This window comes from Lactuca virosa, chromosome 2 (genome assembly GCF_052849685.1).
Source record: "Lactuca virosa cultivar CGN04683 chromosome 2, Lactuca_virosa_CGN04683_v6, whole genome shotgun sequence".
NCBI lineage: Eukaryota > Viridiplantae > Streptophyta > Magnoliopsida > Asterales > Asteraceae > Lactuca > Lactuca virosa.
Genome location: NC_136427.1, coordinates 10,109,287 through 10,133,385, shown reverse-complemented (window position 1 = coordinate 10,133,385; position 24,099 = coordinate 10,109,287). Strand labels below are relative to the sequence as shown.

Here is a 24,099-nt window from a genome sequence, read left to right as displayed (position 1 = left end):
ACTTGTTGCTCCTACGGGGGTTCCTGTGTCGTTTGTTTCTTCCTCTTGTTCCCCGACTTTTGTTTATAGTCCCCTCCCTTGGATGGATCGGGAACGGAGACTGCCACACCATGGCGAACTCTGTGGTCAATGAGTCGCTAGGCCAGGCGTTTGCCACTATCAAATGTAGTTGGGTTAGAAGACAGTATGTCCCCTTGAATCGGGGTAGTTAAACCCCAGATGTACCTTTCTATCTTCTTACTCTCCGGGGTAACCATCCCGGGGCACAGTGCTGCCAGGTCACTAAACCTGTCAGTATAGGTCACTATCTCTGAGCCGACCATGGTATGCTCCCATAGTTCTTGTTCCAGCTTTTGAACTTCGCCCATTGGGCAGTATTCTTCCAACATCATCTCTTTTAGGTTCTCATAACCTATCGAGTTAGCCACTGATAAGGTCAGTGACTTAACATGGCTATTCCACCATGTTAGGGCTCTGCCGGAGAAGGTGCAGGCAACAAACTTCACTTTGCTCCCTTCTGGGCACAGACAGATTTCGAAGACCGAATCTATTTTCTCGAACCATCGCATCAGAGCAATGACTCTCCCATTTCCTTTAAAGGATTTGGGTTTGCAGTTCATGAAGTCCTTATACGAACACTCCCGTGGGTGTCCGTGGGTAACTCCGGGGTTAGCTAGGTGGGTACCGCTACCAGCTCCACTGGTACCACTTGCGTGGATGTGAGTTATAGCAGTTGTTATTGTGGCTGTTACCGCTGCTTGGAGGGCAGCAGTATCAAATTGTGGTGGTGGATTCTCTATTGTTGTATTGACTACGCGCCTTACTGGTCTACCGCGAGGCATCTTTTGCTAGAATAAATATAAAGACGAAACGGAGATAAGTCTATAGCAGTGGTTACAAGCTGAAAGCTGAATGACTAAGTTATCCTAGTTCTGAGTGTATCTGGTTCTGACTTTCATAGGGTTCTCGAAAACAACTCATAATAGGAGTCTATATAAAATAAACTTTATGAATCAGAAGTGGCTGTCCTCGAATGAATCTCTGTGAATTGAATAATTGTTACCAGTTGTACGAAAAAGAAATAATCCTATCACATAATGTGAGTAGTGGATTCACTAGCTCACTAAGTCAATTAAGGTTATTATTTATTACTGTGACGCATAGGACGTTTTAGTTTCTTCGGATGATCCCTCCTTGGAAAACTCTTTTTGAATCTCTTTTTGTTCCTCCTTGACTCCTCTGATGACTGCTATGATGGAGTGGTTACACCTATCTGGGTTTTTCATGCGAGAATGGAAGTGTCTAAAGAATCTATGAGAATAAGTGAAATATTATGGGGTGATCCTTATAGGGTCCTCCTATAATTGCGCAGTGTATACAAGTTGTATATAATTTAAGATTAAATAGACCTTCGAATAAGTGATCCTACTCTAAAACCACAACCAAACAAGGAACAGGAAGTAGAGCATAGATCACAAATTCTAAGTCTATAAAATCTCAATTATATAAAACCTTGGAAGTACACACTCTGGAATTATAGACCTACTCGTAAGGGTCTTTTAAATTCTCACATAAGTTATTTATAGTGCCTAAAATACTCCTATAGTATTTTAATGTAATGAACTTGATATGTTTTAAACTTGCTGTTGTCTTATAGTATCGTAAAATACTCCTATAGTATTTTAACTTTATGTTCTGATCTAGAATTCCCTTGAATAGAGTTAGGTAAGTTTTAAGACTGTTGCAACACCACATCACTCTGAAACACATGTTGGTCATATCTCAAATGAATATAGTTGATCAGGCTATATTGACTCCATATATGATTACATAATTGTCCAGGTTTGACCGTAGTGTCCAACCTTTAAATACTTTTGTTCTGTTCTTCTTATGATACTTGTTCTAGTATGTATATATGTATTATGGTTTGATACCATGATTCGTGGCAGTGGTTCCGTATATGTCGATCTTTTGGTTATTGTTGCTCTGGCGTGAGGATGTGTCAGGTAATTGTTTTAGGCCTCAGTGGCGAGGTCATTTTGGATTGAATGGTGCAGACCTCGATGGGTTCGTTGGTTTTGAGGTCTCGAGGACTTTGCTCGAGGTCGTACATTCGAATCACGGGACACAAGAATGAAATGGTTGTTATGATTGGCTTGGGGATTGCAGCTGGAAGTGGAATGGTTGATTTAAGGATTGGAATGTCGCTATCTGTGGCAAGGGTTATGCCCTTTTAGTTTTCCAAGTTCGGAGAAGGAGTAAGCAGACTTGTGATTTTCAGAAATTGGATGTAAACCCAGCATAGGGTATGTTGGTCTCGGAGTTTGGCAACAGTATGTCAGCTTGGGAGTGCGTAGGAGGATTGATGTGGTATGGATGCTTTGTGATGTGATCAAGGGTCCGTATTCTTTGGATATAGGCAGGTCATGTACCGGATTGACGGTCGGGATTGCAGGAGAAGAATGTATGTTTTGGATAGTAAATTGGCGTTTGGATTATGCAGTTGCATGAATTCCTTAATGTTAAGTAGTTATGATTGGAAGTTTCAGAGGTCTTTAGCTGAAATTCAGAATTCTCTTAGGATTTGATTAGTCCTTATCTGGAAGACCATCCTGCATGTGTTATACATTCTAGGGTCAGGGATGTTGTACGCGGTTAAGCCGGTTTGAGATATGGTTGAGTTGCAAAACCAGTGGGTGGTAGTTCGAACCCTAAGTGGGGGATTATCGATCTGTTCGAGTTCGTGATGTTGGAAGAATGGCTCATAGGGATCTACGGTGCTGGTATATGGAATCTTGGTTCAGGATTTGGTCAAGGCAGGGGTATAGAGTAAGTGGCGATCGGATATATGTGTTCAGGAGATACATGAGTTGTCTCTCATCCAAAATTAGTTGGTCAAGGAGCTCGTTGCAGCTATTGGTTCCTTTGGGGGTGCCAATGATTATATGAGGAGCCTCTAGGATCACTCAGGTTGAGTATCGGTTGCTAAGGGAATTGTTAGCTCGTTGTATGGATTTCTATTTATAATCTAGCTTGGGCAGAGGTCGAACAGGAAATCAGTTTCAGAGTTGGGTACGTTCAGCTCTGTGCGGGTTTTGGTTCATTAGATCTATGTTAATGCGTCCTCGATCATTGCTCGTTTTGTTCATCATTCAGCGGAGGTTCTCCGAAAGTTCAAGTTGTGACAGTCGAAGTTCAATGGATGTGTCAACCTATCATCAAGTTTATTATGATTTATGTTCCTCTGGTCTTTGGGTATGTTTACCCTCAATGGTGGTGTGGAATTTTGGTTCATAGCAGGCTCATGTTTTGGTAGCATCCAGGATCACCTTGGAAGTCTTCTCGAGCTAATTGCATATTGGTGGAATCTGTTCAGTTTCAATCAAGTATGGGATCTTGTTTCGATCAATTGTGTGGATTTCTTCTATTAATGATTGAGGTTGTCATTTCATTTGAACTCTGGTATTTTTCCCCCTTTTTTGGATGAGATTATGGGTTCCCTAAGGGTGTGTATTGGGGTAAGTTGTCACACTCCCAAACCGGAACGGCGGAAACGTTCGGGGGTGGAGGACGTCATGTTTAGTATCACAACACATGCATCATATTAATCAAAGTAACAAACAACCATTGTATTAATATTAAGGTGTTTACGAGGTATGTGATTCACAAAAGATTGACTTCAAAAGTAAATAACAAAACAAGACATGAAGCTACTATACTCCGTCTTCTGAATCCCAGATCGCGTACCTGTCTACTAGTTTCCTGAGAATACAAGTTATTTTGAAAGAGTATATTAGCATTTAAGCTGGTGAGTTCATAAGTATTTTAGTGATGAAAAGTAAGTTCTTTAGAAAAAGTTCGCCTGTTCCTCCAGAGAATCCTATATTTTCTGATATGATGAATGAAAGTAAAAATGACTCTACAATTCCTTCTATGAGTACTAAATGGATACAAGTTATATACAATTCAGATCAAACAGACAATCGGTTGTGTGAATCTGACCTAAGCCCACAACCAAACAAGGAACAGGGAATGAGGCGGAAGTCACACATCTCATTGTTTGTTAGATCTTCATTGTATATAAGCCTGGTGTATTCATTTGGTACTTACGGAGTTAACTGTAATAGTTCCTATATTTGATGAAAACATTCTTTAAGAAAATCATATATTTCCTTTAGTAAAAATGGTAACCACAATAGTTCCTTCTATAACCACTTAGTTTATACTAGCTATATATAATCTAATATCAAACGGATAGTTAATTGTGTGAATTTGCCCTAAGCCCACAACCAAACAAGGAACAGGAAGTAAGGCGGAAAGCACACATCCAACTACCTATCGGATATTAATTATATATAACCCTAATGTATAAACTAAGGTATTATGGAATTAACCACTAAAGGTCCTTTAAGTTATACTGGTTTAATAAAATGAATTAAACCTTTTACTGATAAGTTTCTAGTTTAGTCTACTAAATGTTCTATCTGAAAAGTATGTTTTTGTACTACGATATATATATATATATATATATATATATATATATATATATATATATATATATATATATATATATATATATATATATATATATATATATATATATATATATAGCTAAGATCGAATAGATAGTAGACTGGGTGAATCTGCTCTAAGCCCACAACCAAACAAGGAACAGGAAATGAAGCGGAAAGCACACATCCTACTGCCTGTCAGATCCGATTAATATATATCCCTGATGTATCTACCGAGGAATCATAAAGTCAGCATTATAGGCCCCCTTCTAACTGAATGTTCATGTTACGAGTAAGTTATGTGGCGTTGTTCTATTGTTAGGACGACTACTAGAAGTAGTGAAATCCTGCACTCTTAACGCCTCAGTCGATACTGTTGTGAGTTTTGTATATATTAACATGTTTTATTTATTATTGTCCGGTACTTTGTAGATGTACCCTTTTTAGATAAATCCGGTACTTTGTAGATGTACCCCATATATAACTCTGGTACTTTGTAGATGTACCCCATATATATATAAATCCTGGCACTTTGTAGATGCACCATATATATATATATATATATATATATATATATATATATATATATATATATATATATAACCTTATACCATGTTTATTATCATCTTATGTTTAGAACAATGAGTTAATGATACGTTTCCTTCCTAGGTTACTGGGTGTGTAAAGTATAAGTATGTAAATTATGATTTGTTCTTCTATTATAGTTATAGTATGTTCCTCCCTATACTAGTTATAACATGCTCCTCCCTGTACTAGTTATAATATGGTCCTCCCTGTACTAGTTATAGTATGAACTGAACCCCTAAACTATACATATTATAGTTTACTAGTATGTTTACTTGAACTGTTACTGACTTGAAGAAAAGACTCAATTATCTACTGAGTTAAGCATGTACTTTTAAGAATGAAGTTTTACAAACAATCAAACTAATACTTTAAAAAGAGTTGTTGAATCGCTTTGATCACTTACAAAAGCATAAGAAATCTTTTAATGTGATGGTTATCACATGTAAATATTTACACAATATTCATTGTGTTCAACTTGTATTCCCCCCCTTAAAAGCATTTAAAACATTTAAAAGATTGATTATAGGGTATGAACTCACCTTATGTGGTTGATTCAATTGAAGATTTGCGTAAGGATGAGAAGTTCCACGAATGAATTCCCGAGACACAAACGAGTCCTAAATGACATATATATAGGCATGTAATTAGTGTTTAAAACAACTAACATGCAAGGAAACAACCTTAGGGACTAGGAAACACTTGTAATGAAGTGTTACAATCACATGTGATTGTGTGAAAGGGAGTTTACGGCCACACAAGGATGTGTTCATGACCAAAGGGAGTTGACGGCCACAAGAAGTGTTTACGGCCGTAAACACTTGAAGATGATGCATTTTGGATCTTGATTCATGCTTATAGGGTGTTTGTCTCATGAGGATACAAGAGCTTCTAATGGATAACAAGTATATGGAAAGGATACTTACTTAATGGAAGTCTTGAAGGTGTTTACGGCCCAAGAACATGTGTGTGTGTTCTTGGTGTTCTTGGTGAAAATATGAAGACTTGAAGATCTAACCCAAAAAGAGTTGAATTCATGGATGAAATCAAAGGGTTTCACAAGATCAAGAAGGATATCAAGAAACAATTGAAGAATCACTTACAAATTTGAAGAGAAATGAAGTGTTCTTGATGATACTTGAGAGAGAAATGAGTGTTCTTGACTTGGAAATGTGAGAAGTGAAGAAATAATGAAGGAAGTATATGATATAGGAAAGGGCTTACGGCTGCCAAGAGTTTACGGCCGTCAACTCTAGTTTGCGGCCGTAAACTCCTTGTGATGGAGTTTCCGGCTTGAATGCAACACAATGAACTTTAGTTAACACATCCTATCATACAATCCTTTAATGTAATAGGCTTAGAACTCATTAGAACGACCCTTAACAAGGCTAAAAGGCAATAGAGACGAGTCTGACTTTTGGTTGATTGGATTGACTTACAAGGTAGAAATTTTCGGGTTGTCACATAAGTTCATTAGCTATTACCGAGAGGGGTATATATGGGCTGGTCAAGATATCAATGGAGCGCTTGGTTCAATTTATATGCATGGTTCATTTTAGGTTATAGACTGTGAACTGGATTAACAGTACATTCGTTTATCCTATTCTCGGGTCGTGTGCGACCATAATTTCTTAGGGTTTTTCATTGGTAGTAGTTGTTTTGTGAAAGGAATTATGTGTGGTAAAAGATTATGGTTTTATTGTGCTCGGTTAGCGTTGTTTGGGTTCCTACAAGGCGATGGAATGAGGTTGAGTATCTTTAGGCCCCCGTGGTGCCGGTCATGAGTTTCCAGACATAGGCTGTAGACACAGTGATCATGATTGTTAATTTCTTCTACTTGTAGTACTTTCGATGTTAACGCATTGATGGAAGTCGGGAGGCTCACGAATTAGCTGGTTTGAATAAATTGAACGGTTAAGGGTGGTTGGGAGTATCATTCCTGCACCAGAAAGTCTATGTTGAGTGTTTGCATTATAAGTCTCGTTTGTTTGCAAGCTGTTATTAGGGGTTTGGTTATCAAGGTTGGGTATCAGTTATGAAGTTTCGAATCATGAAGTTCTTTCTGGATGTATCGAGTGATTTTCCAGGTAGAGGTACACCTGAGTTGATAAAGGGTTGGAGGCAAATGTGAAAATTCTTGGATTTCTCATCTTTGCTCGTAGGAGCAGTGGTTAGAAATGGTGTGACAGGGAGTCAAGGGTTTATTAAAGGTTTATGGTACATCTTATGGATTTGGAATTGATGGAAATCTGTGATTGATGTGTGTTTGAGTTCTTTTCCGTGTTTTTGGTAGTGATCATACTCAAGTCAAGGGGTGGATTCAATGAATGGATGAATGTCAGTCCTAGATTATGGGTTCTGAAATTTAGAGCTGATGGGTTCTCGGTCTCGGGAAGCATATTGATAGAATTGATTCCGTGTTTTCATCCCTAAGATTCCCCGATTTGTGTGATTTTCTATGGAAATTGGGTCATGCAGTTAGGGAGAGAAAGAAAATTGTTACGTCTGAGCATTTTCAAGTTATTGGGTTGTTTGTTGGCAGTAGGGGGATTCCGAGTGGTCTCTTGAGTTTTATTTAGAAGATGCCTTGATTTCGAAATGGTTAAAGGGAGTGTATATAATATGTTGGTGTTGTTTTAGAAATCGTAACTGAGTCGAATTTCAAGGACGAAATCTAATTTAAGTGGGGGAAAATTGTAACATCATGTTTCCTATCATTTTGGGTCATGGGCCGGAAGTCAATTGTGTAAGGCTTTGGGCCTTATGGAGTTAAAGTTTAGTCCTTGTGGAAGGAGTTAATGTTAGTTAAGAGATTTTACCCTTGAATTGTGTTTTGGGCCGAAGGGTAGAAATGGAAAATTCATAGGCCGGGTTCTTGCATAAAATATGGATTTTCATTCGAGAAGTTTTTAATCCAAGATATTTAGATAATATTGTAAAGCTCTTCAATACCTTTCTGTGGATATAAAGAACGTCAAAAACGGAGTTGGAACGAAGAAGTTATGATTGTTTGAAGTTAGGACGATTTTTGGGTCAGCCGCGTACGCTGTGACAACCGTCAAAATTCGAGTCGGTTCTAGATTTGACTAAACTTAGTTGCACGTACAGGCACGACACATACTAGACTTAGTAACTAGAAGCTAAGTTATAACCTACTAGGAACTTGGAAACAATTAGAAACAATGGATAATGTACTTAGATTTCATATTGATATGTGAATTCTACAACTACTTAACTGTAGAGGCTATCCATATTCGGGTCACTCTTTGACTCGAACACCTTTTCATGAATCATATACACACATTATGCACTTGACTTAGTGGTAAAAATTCGGTCGGAGTCTCGTGGAACTTAAGTCAAAGTTGAAACTATGACTAGTATACTTGGTTCTTCAAGTTCACTTGAATCTCGGAACCACTACATATAAATGCCAATAAACCGACAAAAAGGAATTAAAAACATTATTTATAACTATAAAAGAGTTATAAGACTCAAAAATAATTTGATGCCTCCAAAATTCAATCTACCTTGATATCTAAAGTTTAGCAAAATCCGAAAAACCCTAAAAACCCTAAAAGCCCTAAAAACTCATATTTATAAACTTTAACCTTAAAAATCCTATAAAAACAATTATGAACCTTATAATACTATCTTATCATAATAATTATTATGAAATACAATCATTGAAAAATAAAGATTCAGTTATTAACATTTACCCTTGATTTATACGTCAAAAATCAAGAGTTTTATGCATAAAAACTAGGTTAAGGTGCACATTTTATAAAAAGTTGGATATTTTTATAAAAGATTTGAATTTTTATAAAAGAAATAAGAGATAGGGAGCCTCTCCTCCCCTAAAATTCGTTCTCTCCCTCCCCATATCTCTCTCTCACACTCTCATTCTCCAACATACACACATCTCTCTTCTTTCTCTCTCTAGAAAACTCTCTCTACCTTCTCTCTAATTTTTTTTTCTCCAAACACCACAACCACAGCCTCTTAACCACGAAATTATGGAGATTCCATAAGGGGTTTTCAAGCCACAAATAAATTTAAGGTAAAGAACATACATCTCTTGAAGATCCACAACAATGATTTAAGCCATGCATGTGCATTTTACTTCAAAAACCGACTTCTACTTCTTCATCTTCTTCAAACTTGTTTTCTTTTTGTTAAAATGGTTTTTAGAACATCATGGATGTGTTCTAACACCATGTATGTATGATAAACAAGGTTGCATGTTCATGATCTTAGTGCAAAAATTGATTTTTAAGGACTAAAACATTAAACTCAAGTTAAGAGTTTTTGAGAAACAAAATTTTGTTCATAAATGCATGTATACATTTTGATAAGTTTTAATCTTTTGATCTCTGGAAACATGACTAAAATATGAGTTTATCATGATATATTTAAAATATTTCAAAAGATTTACTCAAGGAAATGATGAAAACTCACTTTTCTAACCAATCATCATGCATGCAATCTGCCAGATTTCTTTACCTAACTTTAAACTGCCATATCTCACTCATTTCTTAACCAAAATTCGTGATTCTTTTTCTGAAATATAATATTTTGAGTTAGCTTTCAAATCCATCTGACCTCACTGGAAAATTCTAATATTTCGATTTTTACCAATTTTTACAAAACTGTTGCTCAAACAGCACTTTCCTTATGAACATTTGTTTTGTGTTGCATGTTCAAAGGACTTATTCATCACTACAAATCATTCAAAAATTATTTTAAACTCTTAATATCATGTATTAATAGGAACAAAAAGATCTTGATTCAAAAGTCTTTGTAACATGTTGCAAAAATTGTCAAAGTAACATCAATAATCTTTACATAAATCACAAGAACCAAGTTTTCTCTATATATTTTATTGAGTCTTTAGGCATGGTTTTCAACATCAAAAATAAGAAAACAATTTTTCATTGTTGTTAAATTGTATGAAGATGCATTCTGGAAATTTTCAGCTTAATATATATTTTCTTTATTTTTATATGAAAATAATAAGAAAATAGAGTGTTAAATCATATAAAATACTTACACTAGTAAAAAAATTCTGGAAAAATTCTTGGATGATTCTTTAAGTTAATAAACATCTCCCATGAAGTTTCAATGACTTTTGTTACTGTTTAATATGGTTTTGAATTTTCTTTTTGTTTAGCCTCAATAAATCATAAAACCACTTTACACAATTGGAAAAGGCTGTATAACAATTTTCGCAGCTTCTACCAGAGGTATAAGACTTAGAAAAATATTTTCAGAATTTTTCATAATGCATTCCTATTTTTCCCTGATTTTTGTATTTATAATGGCCTAAAAATAGAAAAAATAGTTCTGCTCACCCAAAATTCATGAAAATTTACCAGAACACTTTTTAGTACATTAGGAGGCTACATAAAATTTTTCTCTTCTGTGTACTATTTTTCTCCTGTTTTCTAAGATTAAATACACTTAAATACACAAAATCGGATTTCAGTATATAAAAACCACATTTGGTATTTTTCCCAGATTATTTACTCTGTAAATGAAGTGTACAAAAATTTTGGTAATTTACTTTAACTGTTTAATAATTATTCTCCAATTAATGATTATTTAAGAGGATAAAACAAAGAAAAATAGAAAGACTAATTGAAAAATATATTTTATATTTTTCACAGCTTCTACATGTATAATAAAAGTGTTACAAAAAGTTTGGGTAATTTTGGAAACTGTTTTCTATTTATCCCCATTTTTATTAGAATAAATGCATAAAAATCATAAAATTGGGTTAAACAGTTTAGAAACCCCTTTTTATATTTTTTCCAACTTAAGTATATGTAATGACATTGTTATAAAAAGTTTGGGGTATTTTCATAACTGATTTCTATTTTTCATGAATTTGTATCTATTTAGAGAATTAAATATGTGAAAAATGGTTATACATATTCATAATCCATGAAAATTTATCTAGAAGTCTTTTAGTACATTTAGAACCAAAATCTGAAGTTTGGTAAATTTTATTAACTGTTTAGTATTTTTCATGATTTTATGGTTATTCAAGAAACTAAAATCGTGAAAAATAGTCAGACAAATCAAAAATTCAAGAAAATTTATCTTAAGGTGTTTGACATCAATTAAAACTGAAATGCAAAGTTTGGGAAAGTTTAGAACTAAATTGATTTAGTTTTGAATATTTAATCATTGGAACACCTCTAAAATGTTAAATATTAACATTTCAATAATGGAAATTTTCCACTTAAATTGTTATATAACAATTGATTCTTTGAAATTTAATTTTCACAGAAAAATGTTTGTAACTTATCAATATTAAATTTTGACACAATATTGGCATAATTCTATTGTAGTAGTAAGTATACTAGTGTTAGATTTCGATTAGAGACTCACTAGCGAATACCATTATTGTAGGAATCGGTAGTGGTACACGTGGAACGTAGTTCAAGACATCATTTGCATCATCTCAATGCATTGTGAGTATTCACCACTCCCCCATTTTCGGTTTTTAAATGTTTTGGGGTGGAAAAACATGTCCTAAACTATTTATGCTCATTGTATTTATTTGACTCGTATAAACTTGGTTGCTATATTTTGCATCTTGTGAGTATTCACGCACTCCCCTATTTTCAGTTTTTATGTTTTGGGGTGGAAAAGCATGTCCCGAAAAACTATTATTTGTTCGTTGTATTTAAATTGATTTGTATCAAACATGATTGCTATTTTATTGCTATATCTCTCTATGTATGTCTATGCAACACGGAACATGAGAACTTATCGTACTAAGGCCCTTCCCTTATCTCTAACCATTAACTCTTTGAGCCAATGGTCATTATGGATAGCGCTATTAGGAATTGACAACTCCTCACTCGCCCTATTGTTGGAGTGCATGATACCATATTTATCTATAGAACGATAAGCATAGATCTTGATAGGGCTTCAGTCATAGGTTTGGTTGAGACTCATTGTTTGCTCATACACATACAAACTCGTTACTTATTATAGCAATAAACTTGTTTATTAATTATAGCAATGAACTTTGTTTCTCATTACAACAACGAACTGTTATTACTGAAAACTTATATACATGTTTTAGCAATGAAATTGTTTGCTCCTTGTAGCAACGAAATTGATTGCTCATTTTAGCAATGAAACTTGTTTACTCGTTTGAGTAACGAACTTTATCTTCCATGAGAATATGAATGTTGCATCTTATTTGGGCAACATACCTTATCTCTCATGATGACAAAGAACTTTGTTTTTACAAACTTATTTACCCATCTTAACAATATACTTTTATTATTGGAAATTTTTATCAAAACTTTGATTTCAATTCATGGAACCAGTATTATTTTGTTTATCTGTGAGTACTCACCAACTATTTTTATAGTTGACGCTCGTTTTACATGCTTTTTCAGGAATCATCGAGTAAGTGGCACTTAGGGACACTTCACTTTTAGGAGCATTCGCATGTGTTGTATTTCAATTTACATTGTAATTTCTTTTAAAAGTTGTTCAAACCCATTGTGAATTTGTAATGATTTTTAATACTATGGTTGGTGTTGTCTTTTAACTTTTGCGATGAAACCCTTTGTACTGCCACGCCCTGTGTTTCCGCTTTAGCGGGGTGTGACATACGCTGGGCGTAAATTGAGTACGGTGGGCGTACTGAGTATGTCTGAGTACGATGGGCGTAATTTGAGTAAGCTAGGCGTACACGATCAGCGCCGAAACCCTATTTTCGTGGTTTGAGCCCTATTTAAGCTCCTTAACTTCCCCAAACCCACTCTATTTTCAGCCTCCACCTCTCCAACACCCCCTCTTGAAACCTTAACCCTAGATTGAGCCTTGCGAGCAAAAAGAAGGTGTTTTTAAGTGCTTTGGAGAAGAAGGAACTCATGAAAGAAGTGTTGGTTGCATTAGAGCTTGTAGATCCAGACTTTGTTCACCTTGATCTTTCTTCTAGAGGTATAAAGCTTGAATCTTGATGATGATATTGTTAGATCTAGCTAGTTTTGAATGTTATGAGCTTTTGGTCACTTTAAACGCATAAAGTTTAGATCTTGAAAGTTGTGACCTTGTTATGAATAAAGTTGGAAAATTTATCCATCCAAACATCATTTTGAGTCAAATCTGAAGATTAGAGACTTAGACTTAATGGATTAAGTTAACAAGATGCACTTTTTGGGTCCCTTTGAGACATAAAGACTAAATCTTGTTTGTTCAGACTATTCTAATGGATGAAGTTGGAAATTTAATCCATTATGGAGCTATTATGAACCATAAAAATATGATCCTGAGTGTTGTATGTAACCCATGCATGTGTTAGATGGTCTTAATGGGTTAAGACCATAGGGTTTTGGACATTAATTACTTAATGGCCATGCAAGACCATCAAGTTGGAAACTTTATGGTCAGGGACATCATTTTGGGCTTGGATATGGAATACAAGCCTACGTGCTTAAGGATTAAGCTCTTAATGAGTTAGGTTGGCAGTTAGCTACGTACGCTAGGTGTACAAGCCGTACTCTGTGCGTACATGGTCAACATGCTCGTGCCTGGTCAACCAACGCGTACGCTGGGCGTACTCAGCTGGGTTGACTCAGTTGACTTTTTGGAATTTTGACTTTTACCTGATTTTGACCAAGTTTGACCAAGGGGTATTTTGGGTTGTGTTTGAGAATTGGTCATTTGGATGGATAGGTGATGGTTAGAGATGAGATTCGGAGTCGGGACCTCATCAACTATTGATCAGATTGATAGGTGAGTTTTCCTCAGTGTGCTTGCGGGTCGAAGGCACCAAGTCTGGCCCATTGGATTATATATCATGTTATGTGATAGTATGTTATCGTGCTGTAGTGATCTGTTAGATCGGTATCCTGGTATATAGGATGATGCTATGCTTAGTGATCTGTAGATCTGCTTAATTGTCTATTGACTAATATATGTTTATCTGTTATATGTGCACATATTTTGGTTGGTGGTTGAGGCTTTACTGCAATGTGCATGAGCCAACAGACTGAGGGTATTCCATCCCGAGGATGACTGGACCCGTTGAATAGTGGAATTCCAACCTGGGGTATTCCATCTTGAGGATGACTGGACCCGGAGGTTGATTGGGTCTGGGGTATTCCAACCCGATGGTTGACTGGACCCATAGTATATTGGTATTCCAACCCGATGGTCGATTGGGCCTAGGGTATTCCAACTCGATGGTTGAATGGACCCATATTGTATTGGCATTCCAACCTGGGGTATTCCATCCCAAGGATGACTGGACCCGGAGGTTGATTGGGCCTGGGGTATTCCAACCCGATGGTTGATTGGACCCAACATGTTGTTATATATGTTATTTTTTATGTTTACGTGGTGGTATTTTGGGGTAACTCACTAATCTTCGTGCTTATAGTTTTGGTTTATGGTTTCAGGTACTTCAGAGGACTGTGGCAAGGCGAAGGTGTGACCGTACACATCCTGATTTTATGTCGTTGATCTTGGGAGACACTGATTTTTAAATAATGTTTTGGAAACAATGCTCTTGTAAACACTTTTATTAGCGAATGGGTTGTTTTGAAAAGTATTTAATTGGTTGAATTTTTTGGGACGTTTCAAAACTAGCTAGATCTAACAAATGCATCATAAAGATTCAAGCTTTATACCTCTAGAAGAAAGATCAATGTGAGCAAAGTCTGGATCTACAAACTCCAATGCAACCAACACTTCTCCAATGAGCTCCTTCTTCTCCAAGATGCACCAAGAACACTCCAAAGCACTTAAAAACACCTTCTGTTTGCTCACAAGGCTTAAACTAGGGTTAGGGTTTCAAGGGAGGGTGTTGGAGAGATGGAGGCTGAGAATGGAATGTGTTTGGGGAAGTTAAGGAGCTTAAATAGGGCTCACACCACGAAAATAGGGTTTGGACACTGATCGTGTACGCCCAACGTACTCCTGGTATACCCAACGTACTTAGGGATGCCCTAGTATGCCCAACGTACTTCCCCGTACTCCCAACGTACGCGGCTTAACCCAAAACTGCCCTAACTTTTAACGGTCACAACATCTTCGTTTTAACTCTGATTTCGACGATCCTTATATCCACGGAAAGGTAATGAGAATCTCTACAACCCTATCAACTCTCATTTTCTGTAAAACTTTCTAAACGTAAGTATGAAATTCATAAAAGGTCCGAACTATCACTTTACAGTTATACCATTGGGCTCCAAAGCACCAACCTAACTCTAGGATCATCTAATCTACATTATCCACATCCAAAGGGGTCTAAATCTCTCTTTCCCCAAGGCTCGAAGCCTTATGATAACTGATCTTCGGGCCACGTCCCCAAATTATGAAACGATTCGAAACAGGGTGTTACACTCAAAGTGTGGTGCTTAGATGATGTCTACTTGGATTTCATGTTAAATAATACTTTTTCTTAGATTAAAATAAAAATGAAAATCAATCATAACCCATATGTTGAACAACACCTCCACTGCTATTTACGCCCTTGTCAACGACCAACGTCTCTTTTCTGTAACATGCACCTTCCTACCACTATCTTCGTTGTATCCACCTAAGTCTATTTGGGTATCTACGTGACTTATCCCTTGTGGAGAGAACAATGGGGAAGAGGAATTTGTCTCTTTTAGAAATCGTCAATATCATTTGCATTTTAGGGACTAGAAACACGTATGAATCACCACAATACATATTTGTTCACTTCAAATTGAAATTTGAGATCATATTGTGAAGAGATTCAGTTTGGATGAGTACTCCCGTCAAAGAAATTTCTTTTCGCAAAAGCTACCACACATGGTTTTCATAGGTTTCTTTTGACCACCTACATACATTTCTTAACTTATTACTGAATATTGATTTTGATCTACTTTGTGTTTTACGAGTTCTAGATATGTGTGAGGATTTGATTCTTTGTGTTTTGAATGATTTACAATTTTACAATTTCCCTTTTCATGTTTCACTTCGACATCAATATTTTACTCCTCCGATCCTTCTAAACTAAGAAAAAACTCTAAGTATCTTGCCTTCTTGAACAATCCATTCCTCTTCTTGGAAGACGTGACATGCCTATTAGTTGAGCTCTTTATCTTCTTGATTGGATCTTTCCTCTCACAATTTTTGCACTCACTGTTTATCCAATATGTTGTTGGTAGCTATGATCTGAACAAAGAAGCACATAAACATATATTGATGGCTAATATGATAGAGATATATACAAATATCAAGTGTGAGTGGTAGCGAAGCCGAATGATTGAGAGAAACGCAGAAACCGTGATTTAGATTCAGAAGAGAAAAGAGACGCTGGTTTGATCTTTGATGATATGAGTTGGATTTTACTTTTATTATCATTTTTTAACATGTAAATATAAAATTTATGTCTTTAAGCTACCAAAAGAAAACATAGAAAAGTCTTTTAAACCAAAATCTAAAAATTGATGGAGCTAAAATGACATTATCCATACATTATAAATTGGTTCGGACTTGTTTTTGAGAGACCCAATTTTTCAGCATTCGATAGTTAAATCGGGCCGGGTTTACTTACATTTTACAAAGCCAACCCAGTTGGGTGTCCAACAAGCCGGACCCAATAACTTCATGTGAAGGCGTCTTGAAAATTGAATCTGTTACTGGTGTCGACTGTCGACTGCCTAGCCATTCTTCGTCCTCTCCGTTCTTCTCTCGTCCGTGGACCTTCAGCTGACGCCGTCGCAACGGTGGAGCAACCTGAGTCGCTTTATATCTCCGGCTTCATCAATATCTGTCCTTTCTCCTTACTTCTGTTTGTACATTGTGCTGCTCAGGTTCAGTTTCGATCCCTCCGTGGCTTACTTTCTTCCCATATTTTTATATATTTTTGTTGTTGCCGGTGGTGTTGTAGTTTTTTGTTAAGGTTTTTCGTAACATGTTGCTCCCGAGGTTCGATTATGAATAGTGTTTGTGTGAAGCTTTATATTGTAAAGAACCAAAATTAGGTTTAGAATTCGAAAATTTGAAATCTTTTCCCGTATGAAATCTGCAATCCGGTGTGATTATTTAGTTTTTATCCAACATTTTTATGTTAGTTAGGGTGATGCTACTCAGTATGAGTTTGATTATAGTAAAGGAGTCGGGGAATGTTTGGTAGCATGGATTTTGAGGTTCTAGAACTCCAATTTCGTACTAAGTATTATGCATATATCAGTCATGGAGTCTCCAAAACCTGTTAACAAAAAATTAATGAACGTGAAGAGTTAGCTTTAATTCGTTATCATGTTGATTCATTTGAGCAACTGTTATCACAATTCACAACTAATCGGAAGGGAAGACAAGTGAAAGTAGTAAAATTTGAGAGAACTACATCTGTATTCTACAAAAAGGTGCTTGTAGGTTCATTAACTTTGTCATCATTTTACTTTTTATCTTCCCTTCAGATTAACAAAAGACCTAATGGAGGCAGTGGTGATTGATGCTGGTTCTAAGCTTTTGAAAGCAGGTGTTGCAATTCCAGATCAAGCTCCTTCCATGGTACGCATTTTATGTTTTACATTTATGGTATTTGTTGGATTTGGCAATCAATCTTAGCATATGTTTAAGAGGGATATGGTTTTAACTTGTTTCAGATTATTCCAACTCAAATGAAAATCATGAATGAAGATGGATCCATGCCTGATTCTCCATCAATTCAAGCCAACAATGTTGATCCAGTTGTTCGAGGTTTTATAAAAGATTGGGATGCTATGGAGGATCTACTTCACCATGTTCTTTACAATGGCTTAGGGTGGGAAATTGGTAATGAAGGACCAATTTTGTTTGCAGATCCACTTTTAACCCCTAAGGTTAGCCTAAGTTTATACATGTGTTATAATCCTTTGATATGCACTTATTTTGTTTGCAAATTCAATCAATTTATGCTCATTTTACAGGCTGTTAGAGAACAATTGGTGCAGTTGATGTTTGAAACATTTAACATCTCAGGCTTCTATGCTTCAGAACAAGCAGTGTTATCACTCTATGCAGTTGGACGAATTTCAGGGTGCACAGTTGATATTGGTCATGGAAAAATAGGTATTTATTGTATCTTCAAACTGAAAATATAGGCATATTTTATGGGCTGTTTCTTTTTGACTTAATGAGCTTAACAAATTAAGCACTTAGTTTGGATAACTATCTTCTGACTTAATCTAGACAGAATGACTTAATGGGTTACATCAAAGAACCAGGCTTAATGTATTCAGAGACTAATCTCTTACATATTTGTCCTTTTTCCTCTTAATTCGCTTACATATGTATCCTCCAAAATTATTTACTAAAGTAAAATATTATTTTAATTTTTAACAGTATGTTTTTATAATAATATTTAATACATAAGCTCTTTAAAAATTTAGAAAAACAAATAAGGTTTTGTTGACATGTCGATTCAAAAAATAGCGTTGACATGCCATTATAAAAGATTCAACTTTTATTTACATAGTTTTCAGCAAACAAAAAATATCGTTGATAATCAATTTTTAAAACTGAAAAAGATCAAAATTAATGCAAAACCTTCTTAGCTCAACGTATTTGGTAAAGCTGAAATTTATCCAATCAATCAGAACGATTCTTAACTATGATGTGGAGTTTAAATTATTATTAATATTATCATTGAGTTATATAAAAAAAATTGTATTATTATTTATAGAAAAAAACTATTATCTATAAAAGATCTTAAATAAACAGTCATTTATTATACACCATCATTTCCTTACATAAGGGTAACAAAATGGTCATTTACTCAGATTCAGACAGTTCATTAAGTCAAAAAAGAATAAAATCTTTATCTATACATCATTTTAGCTAGACAAACATCATTATCCATTCAGGACTTAATGAGAAAGAAAAGAAACATCCCCTTAATAGTCTTTGGATGAGATATTTAACAAAATATCTTTTTTATGAACTGATAGTTTTACTTTGGTGATCTTTTTTTTTTTTTTTTTTTTTTTTCAGATATTGCTCCAGTAATTGAAGGTGCAGTTCAACATGTAGCTTCTAGAAGATTAGAAATTGGAGGGACTGATTTGACAAATCTGTTTGCACAAGAGCTTGCAAAGTCAAATCCACTGATAAAACTTGATACATCAGAAGTTGAGAAATTGAAAGAACAATATGCATCTTGTGCTGAAGATGATCTTGCTTATGACAACACACTGCAATCATGCCAAGAAGAACAACACACTTTGCCTGATGGCCAGGTCAGCTTTCCACTTTTCATCCCTTTTTGTGATTGCTAACGAAAAAGAAAATTAAATTTTATTCCACATTTTGTCAAAAGCTGATAAGTTGGATGACAAGTTAAAAATCATATAAAAGGACATTTATATATTTGGAAATGAGAATATAAGGTTATATTTAAAAAAAACTTGTGGAAAAGCTCCATGAGTTCATTCAATAAGCTATCTCAAATAGCTTTTTAAAAAAGCTAGCTTATAAGCTGCTTTAGGAATGGAATGGTCTATTTGGTTGGCTGGAATGGAATAACAAATGAATGGAATGGGTCATTACATTCCTTGATCATGTTTTGTTGGCTTATAAGAATGAAGAGAGTTTTCTTATGAGCTTTTTTTTTTTGCATTATATGTAAATACAATGGACAATTTTACTCTACTTGCAGTATTTTATAAAAAAAAGTAGAATTTTTATTTACAAAAATAAAAAAGAGTAAATTACACGAATGGTCCCTATGGTTTAGGGTAATTTGTGCGTTTGGTCCCTAACTTATTTTTTTAACTCGCAAGGTCCCTACTGTTTGTTTTGGTTATGCGTTTGATCCATGTCTTACCTAAAAAGATTATTTCGCCCTTGATTTTTTTATTTATTTAAAAAAACAAACCCCAAACCCTACCCCCTTACCTTACCTTACCTACCCCACCATTTTTCCCTATTTAAATAATAGTCTTTTTTAGGTAAGATAGAGACCAAGTGTGTAACAAAAACAAACAGTAGGGACCAAATGCGTAACAAAAACAAACATTAGGGACCTTTTGAGTTAAAAAAACAAATTAGGGACCAAACGTGCAAATTACCCCAAACCATAGGGACCATTTGTGTAATTTACTTAATAAAAAATGTATATATAGTTTCAAATAAGATTATTTGAGGTTCTTATAACGTTTACGTTTTTGGTCCCTTTTCCAAGTAAAATGATTATTTTTGGTCTCTCACAAAATTTTGCAACTTTGGTTTTAAAAATATAGTCATTTTACTTTGAAGAGGGACCAAAACATTTCGAAATTCTAAAATAAGGACCAAAATTGTAAGTGAACCTTTTTGGATCAAAATTGAAAAAAACAGCTATACTCAGGGACCAAAATTGTAACTTACTTGAGTAAGAAAATGTAATTTGTGACCTATATAATATTTTATAATTACTTTCTATGACGGAAAACGCCTCAATTTCTAATCTTCTAGAAGCTTCTAGAAGATTAGAGATTTAAGGTTCAAAAGTATGGGAAAAAACAGCCGAACCTTGAATTTTTCATTTTAGGCAAGGAATGAAAGTTAACAAAAAGGAATGAATCACATTCGTTCATTCCCTGATTCCATCATGCCTAACACTACATAAGCCTTAATTATCTAATCACATTATTTATTTTATTTTTTTCTGATAATATATTTGGGTTTCAGGTGATTTCCATTAAAAGAGAAAGGTTTACAGTAGGAGAAGCATTATTCCAACCATCTATATTGGGCTTAGAGGCCCATGGGCTTGTTGAGCAGCTTGTTCGCATTATTTCAACTGTTTCATCTGAAAATCATCGCCAGCTGTTGGAGAACACTGTTCTCTGTGGTGGAACAGTTTCCATGACAGGTAAATTAAAAAAAAAAAAACAAATCCTTTTTTCTTTAATTTTTTTTTACCAAGTTACTAATTTTTTTTAATCTTTTACTGAATTACATTCGATTGTTGGCTTGTAGGTTTTGAAGATAGGTTTCAGAGGGAAGCTAGTCTTTGCTCATCTTCCATTCGTCCTTCTTTAGTAAAGGTATAAATGATATATTATAATTATAAATTACTTATATTTATATAATCTTTAGTAATACTACATTTCTTTTTAAATTCGTAACTTCAGTTAAATTATTTTTCTTTACTTTATCAACTAAACATATTTTCCTTATCATAATTACATTTTAAGATTCCATCGTATTGAGTTATCTGTTTTTGTAAAAAAAATTAAAATGTTTATTTGGCTATTTGAAATAAATATAATATATATGTTAAAAAAGTAAATCTTATACCCTCAATTGCGATGATCTTATCCCTAGACCTTAATTACAGTTGACCCTTAAATAATCATGTTATATTACCAAATCTTTGACCATGATAATAACATTTTATCTTTATCTTTTTTCATTTTTTAATCACCTTGGTTTGAAAGAAATACCTTTTACATGGCCCCACCAAATAGAGTAATACTATTACGCCGTCCCACATGCTCTTTCTATTTTCCATCTTTATTAAAAAAAAAAAAAAATAAAGAATAGAACCTTCTTATAAATGTACATTTTAATGTAATATTAAGGAGGCGCTTGAAGTCAAAACTAATCATGTAATATTAAACAAATCGGTATTAATAAAAAGTGTCCTCAGTGTTTGGCAAATTTCGATTATTTAATAAACTAATAGATAAAATGGCCAAAACGGACTTTCGCATATACATTATACATGATCATTTTTTTTTCTTTTTCTTATTCTAATATAATAATTTTTTTTATTGTAGGCCCCAGAATACATGCCAGAGAATTTATCCATGTATTCAGCATGGGTAGGAGGTGCTATACTTGCGAAGGTTGTATTCCCACAAAATCAACATATAACAAAGGGAGATTATGATGAATCTGGACCCTCCGTTGTCCACCGAAAATGCTTCTAAGGCCATATCAAGGGCTCAGATATTAAGTTTGGCTTCTGTTGTAGGCATTGTATCATGCTCATGAGAATCACCAGATTATTAGTTTATGAATTTGGTCGAAATAGTAAATATGGATATCTGACATTCCTAATTAATGAACCTGATTGTCGTAGTGGAGTTAGGTTTAATTTAATCCCTTTGAGTTTGTTCCCTAATCATGTACTTCTCTTTCAACTGTTTTCTTTTTAGCAAGTTCATAAATGGGCAAATAGCCAAAAATTTAAACTGAGCCGGTTTAAATTAAATCTAAATAGAAATTGGACTCGGTCCTAAACCGATTAAAAATGCAACCGATCTATTAATTATAATATGATACTTTTTACATTAAAGATGGTTGATTTATGTTATAAGTTTTAGTAAATTACAAAAATGGTGTATGTAGTTGGTCATGTTTGCAACTTTCAACCCTTTCTATTTTTTCTTATTGGGATTTGGGACCATCCCTATGGTATAGTTTTGTTATGTTTTTGTCGTTGGGAAACATGAAATGATTATATTGCTTTTATCTATTCATTGGGCTGCCCTCATCTTTATGTTTTCGTGTTGGAAACCTTATATCTACACCTTCACTAGAAACCTCTTGTTTGCCACCACATACAAATTCTTCAACATCTTTGAGGTGGTAACTAATCAAATCGATACCCCCTACAAAGTCAGAGAGTCCACTGCCATCGTAAAGCCTGTAACATTTTTGCATCTTTGGCGGACAAGTCGAGAGATTGAAGTTTCCTTATTTTTTGATCCAACATTTTATGCATAATGAGATCGAGATAGAGCTTATGATGCATAAAATTAAAATGTTGAATCACAAAAGGAGGAAGCTATGCAGCTCCTAAATCAATAGGAGGGTAAATTCTTGAAGTAGAAGGGTATTAACATGGTGATGGTGGTAATGGCAATAAAGGCAACAACTAGAAAATTGAACAAGAATCTCCTACCGACTAGGGTGTACTTATCGGTGATTTTGATGTCACCAAGTCGTTTTAGTGTAATAGAATTTGAAAGATTGTCAATGGAGTTCAAACATTGATTCTATACAAGTTAGAAGGTGCAAAGTACAAACTTATAAGACTAATTGGTGTGGCATAACCAAAATGGCGGGGATCAAGGGGACTATGTTCCCTTGTAGGGTCCTAGGGGTATACGGCCAGCGCCCCCGACGGGGTTGAAAGGTTCGCCTTCGTGGGATGTGGGGCAACACACTGACCTGAAACTGATTTAATGAGGAATTGTAATGAAAAATGGGATTTCTGAAGTGTACTTAATAAAAAGAAGATAGCTCACATTGCCTTTAGGCTTCTCGTTTTAGCCTTGAATTGACAAAACATTTGATTTAGTTTTGACATTTATATTCATATAACTTCCAACAACTTCCCTTAATTGCCATCCTTATCAATTTTTGGTTGTAATGAGTTTTTATAATCATTAACTTAAACTCTCTCTCTCTCTCTCTCTCTCTCTCATATCATATAGTTTTCATGACTTCCTTTTTGTGCCCTAATTTGAAGTTTTTCCTAGTAGGAATTATCCTTATAGTTTAAATTTTATGGAAACCTAGACAAAAGGGACGAAATATCATGTTTGGAAAGTGATATACACCATCCTACAATAAATTTAACTTCATTTGTGATTCTAGAAACCACCATGTTTATCATATACACCAACAATACATTCCTTTAAATATGGATATAAGATGAGTTAACCAAGAAGAGGGTGTTAATTTAAGACCTTTTTGGATGTCAACATCATACTTATGAGGGAGATATTAATCTGGTTGTCACCAACAATTATATTATCGAGACATGTTTATTCTTTGAAGCATGTTGCGTACTAACCAATAGAGGACTAATAAAATGCAATTTTGAATTTGTTGTATTGGGATGATTTTTTGGTAGATCTAAAACAAAAGTTTTGTACTGCTCGAACATGTTAAAGCTTGAGAATGGCGACATCAATATCTAGAAAGGAACTATGTGTTGAGAGAAGAACTTGAGGATTGATTTGTGGAAATGTAAGTTAATCTCAACGGATCTTTGATAAGCTCAACAATAAAGAAATATGCG

General features: G+C 34.8%; 1 protein-coding gene across 1 annotated transcript; it reads left to right on the top strand.

Moving 5' to 3' along the window:
• The first annotated feature begins 16,717 nt into the window (after window positions 1–16,717).
• ARP7 (actin-related protein 7) lies at window positions 16,718–22,191 on the top strand. The gene is made up of 8 exons (XM_079077735.1): window positions 16,718–16,909; window positions 17,519–17,612; window positions 17,708–17,923; window positions 18,011–18,152; window positions 19,074–19,318; window positions 20,751–20,934; window positions 21,042–21,109; window positions 21,845–22,191. The coding sequence occupies exons 2-8, from the start codon at window positions 17,535–17,537 to the stop codon at window positions 21,995–21,997; spliced, it is 1,086 nt and encodes a 361-aa protein (XP_078933861.1). The 5' UTR covers window positions 16,718–16,909; window positions 17,519–17,534; the 3' UTR covers window positions 21,998–22,191.
• The last annotated feature ends 1,908 nt before the right edge of the window (window positions 22,192–24,099 follow it).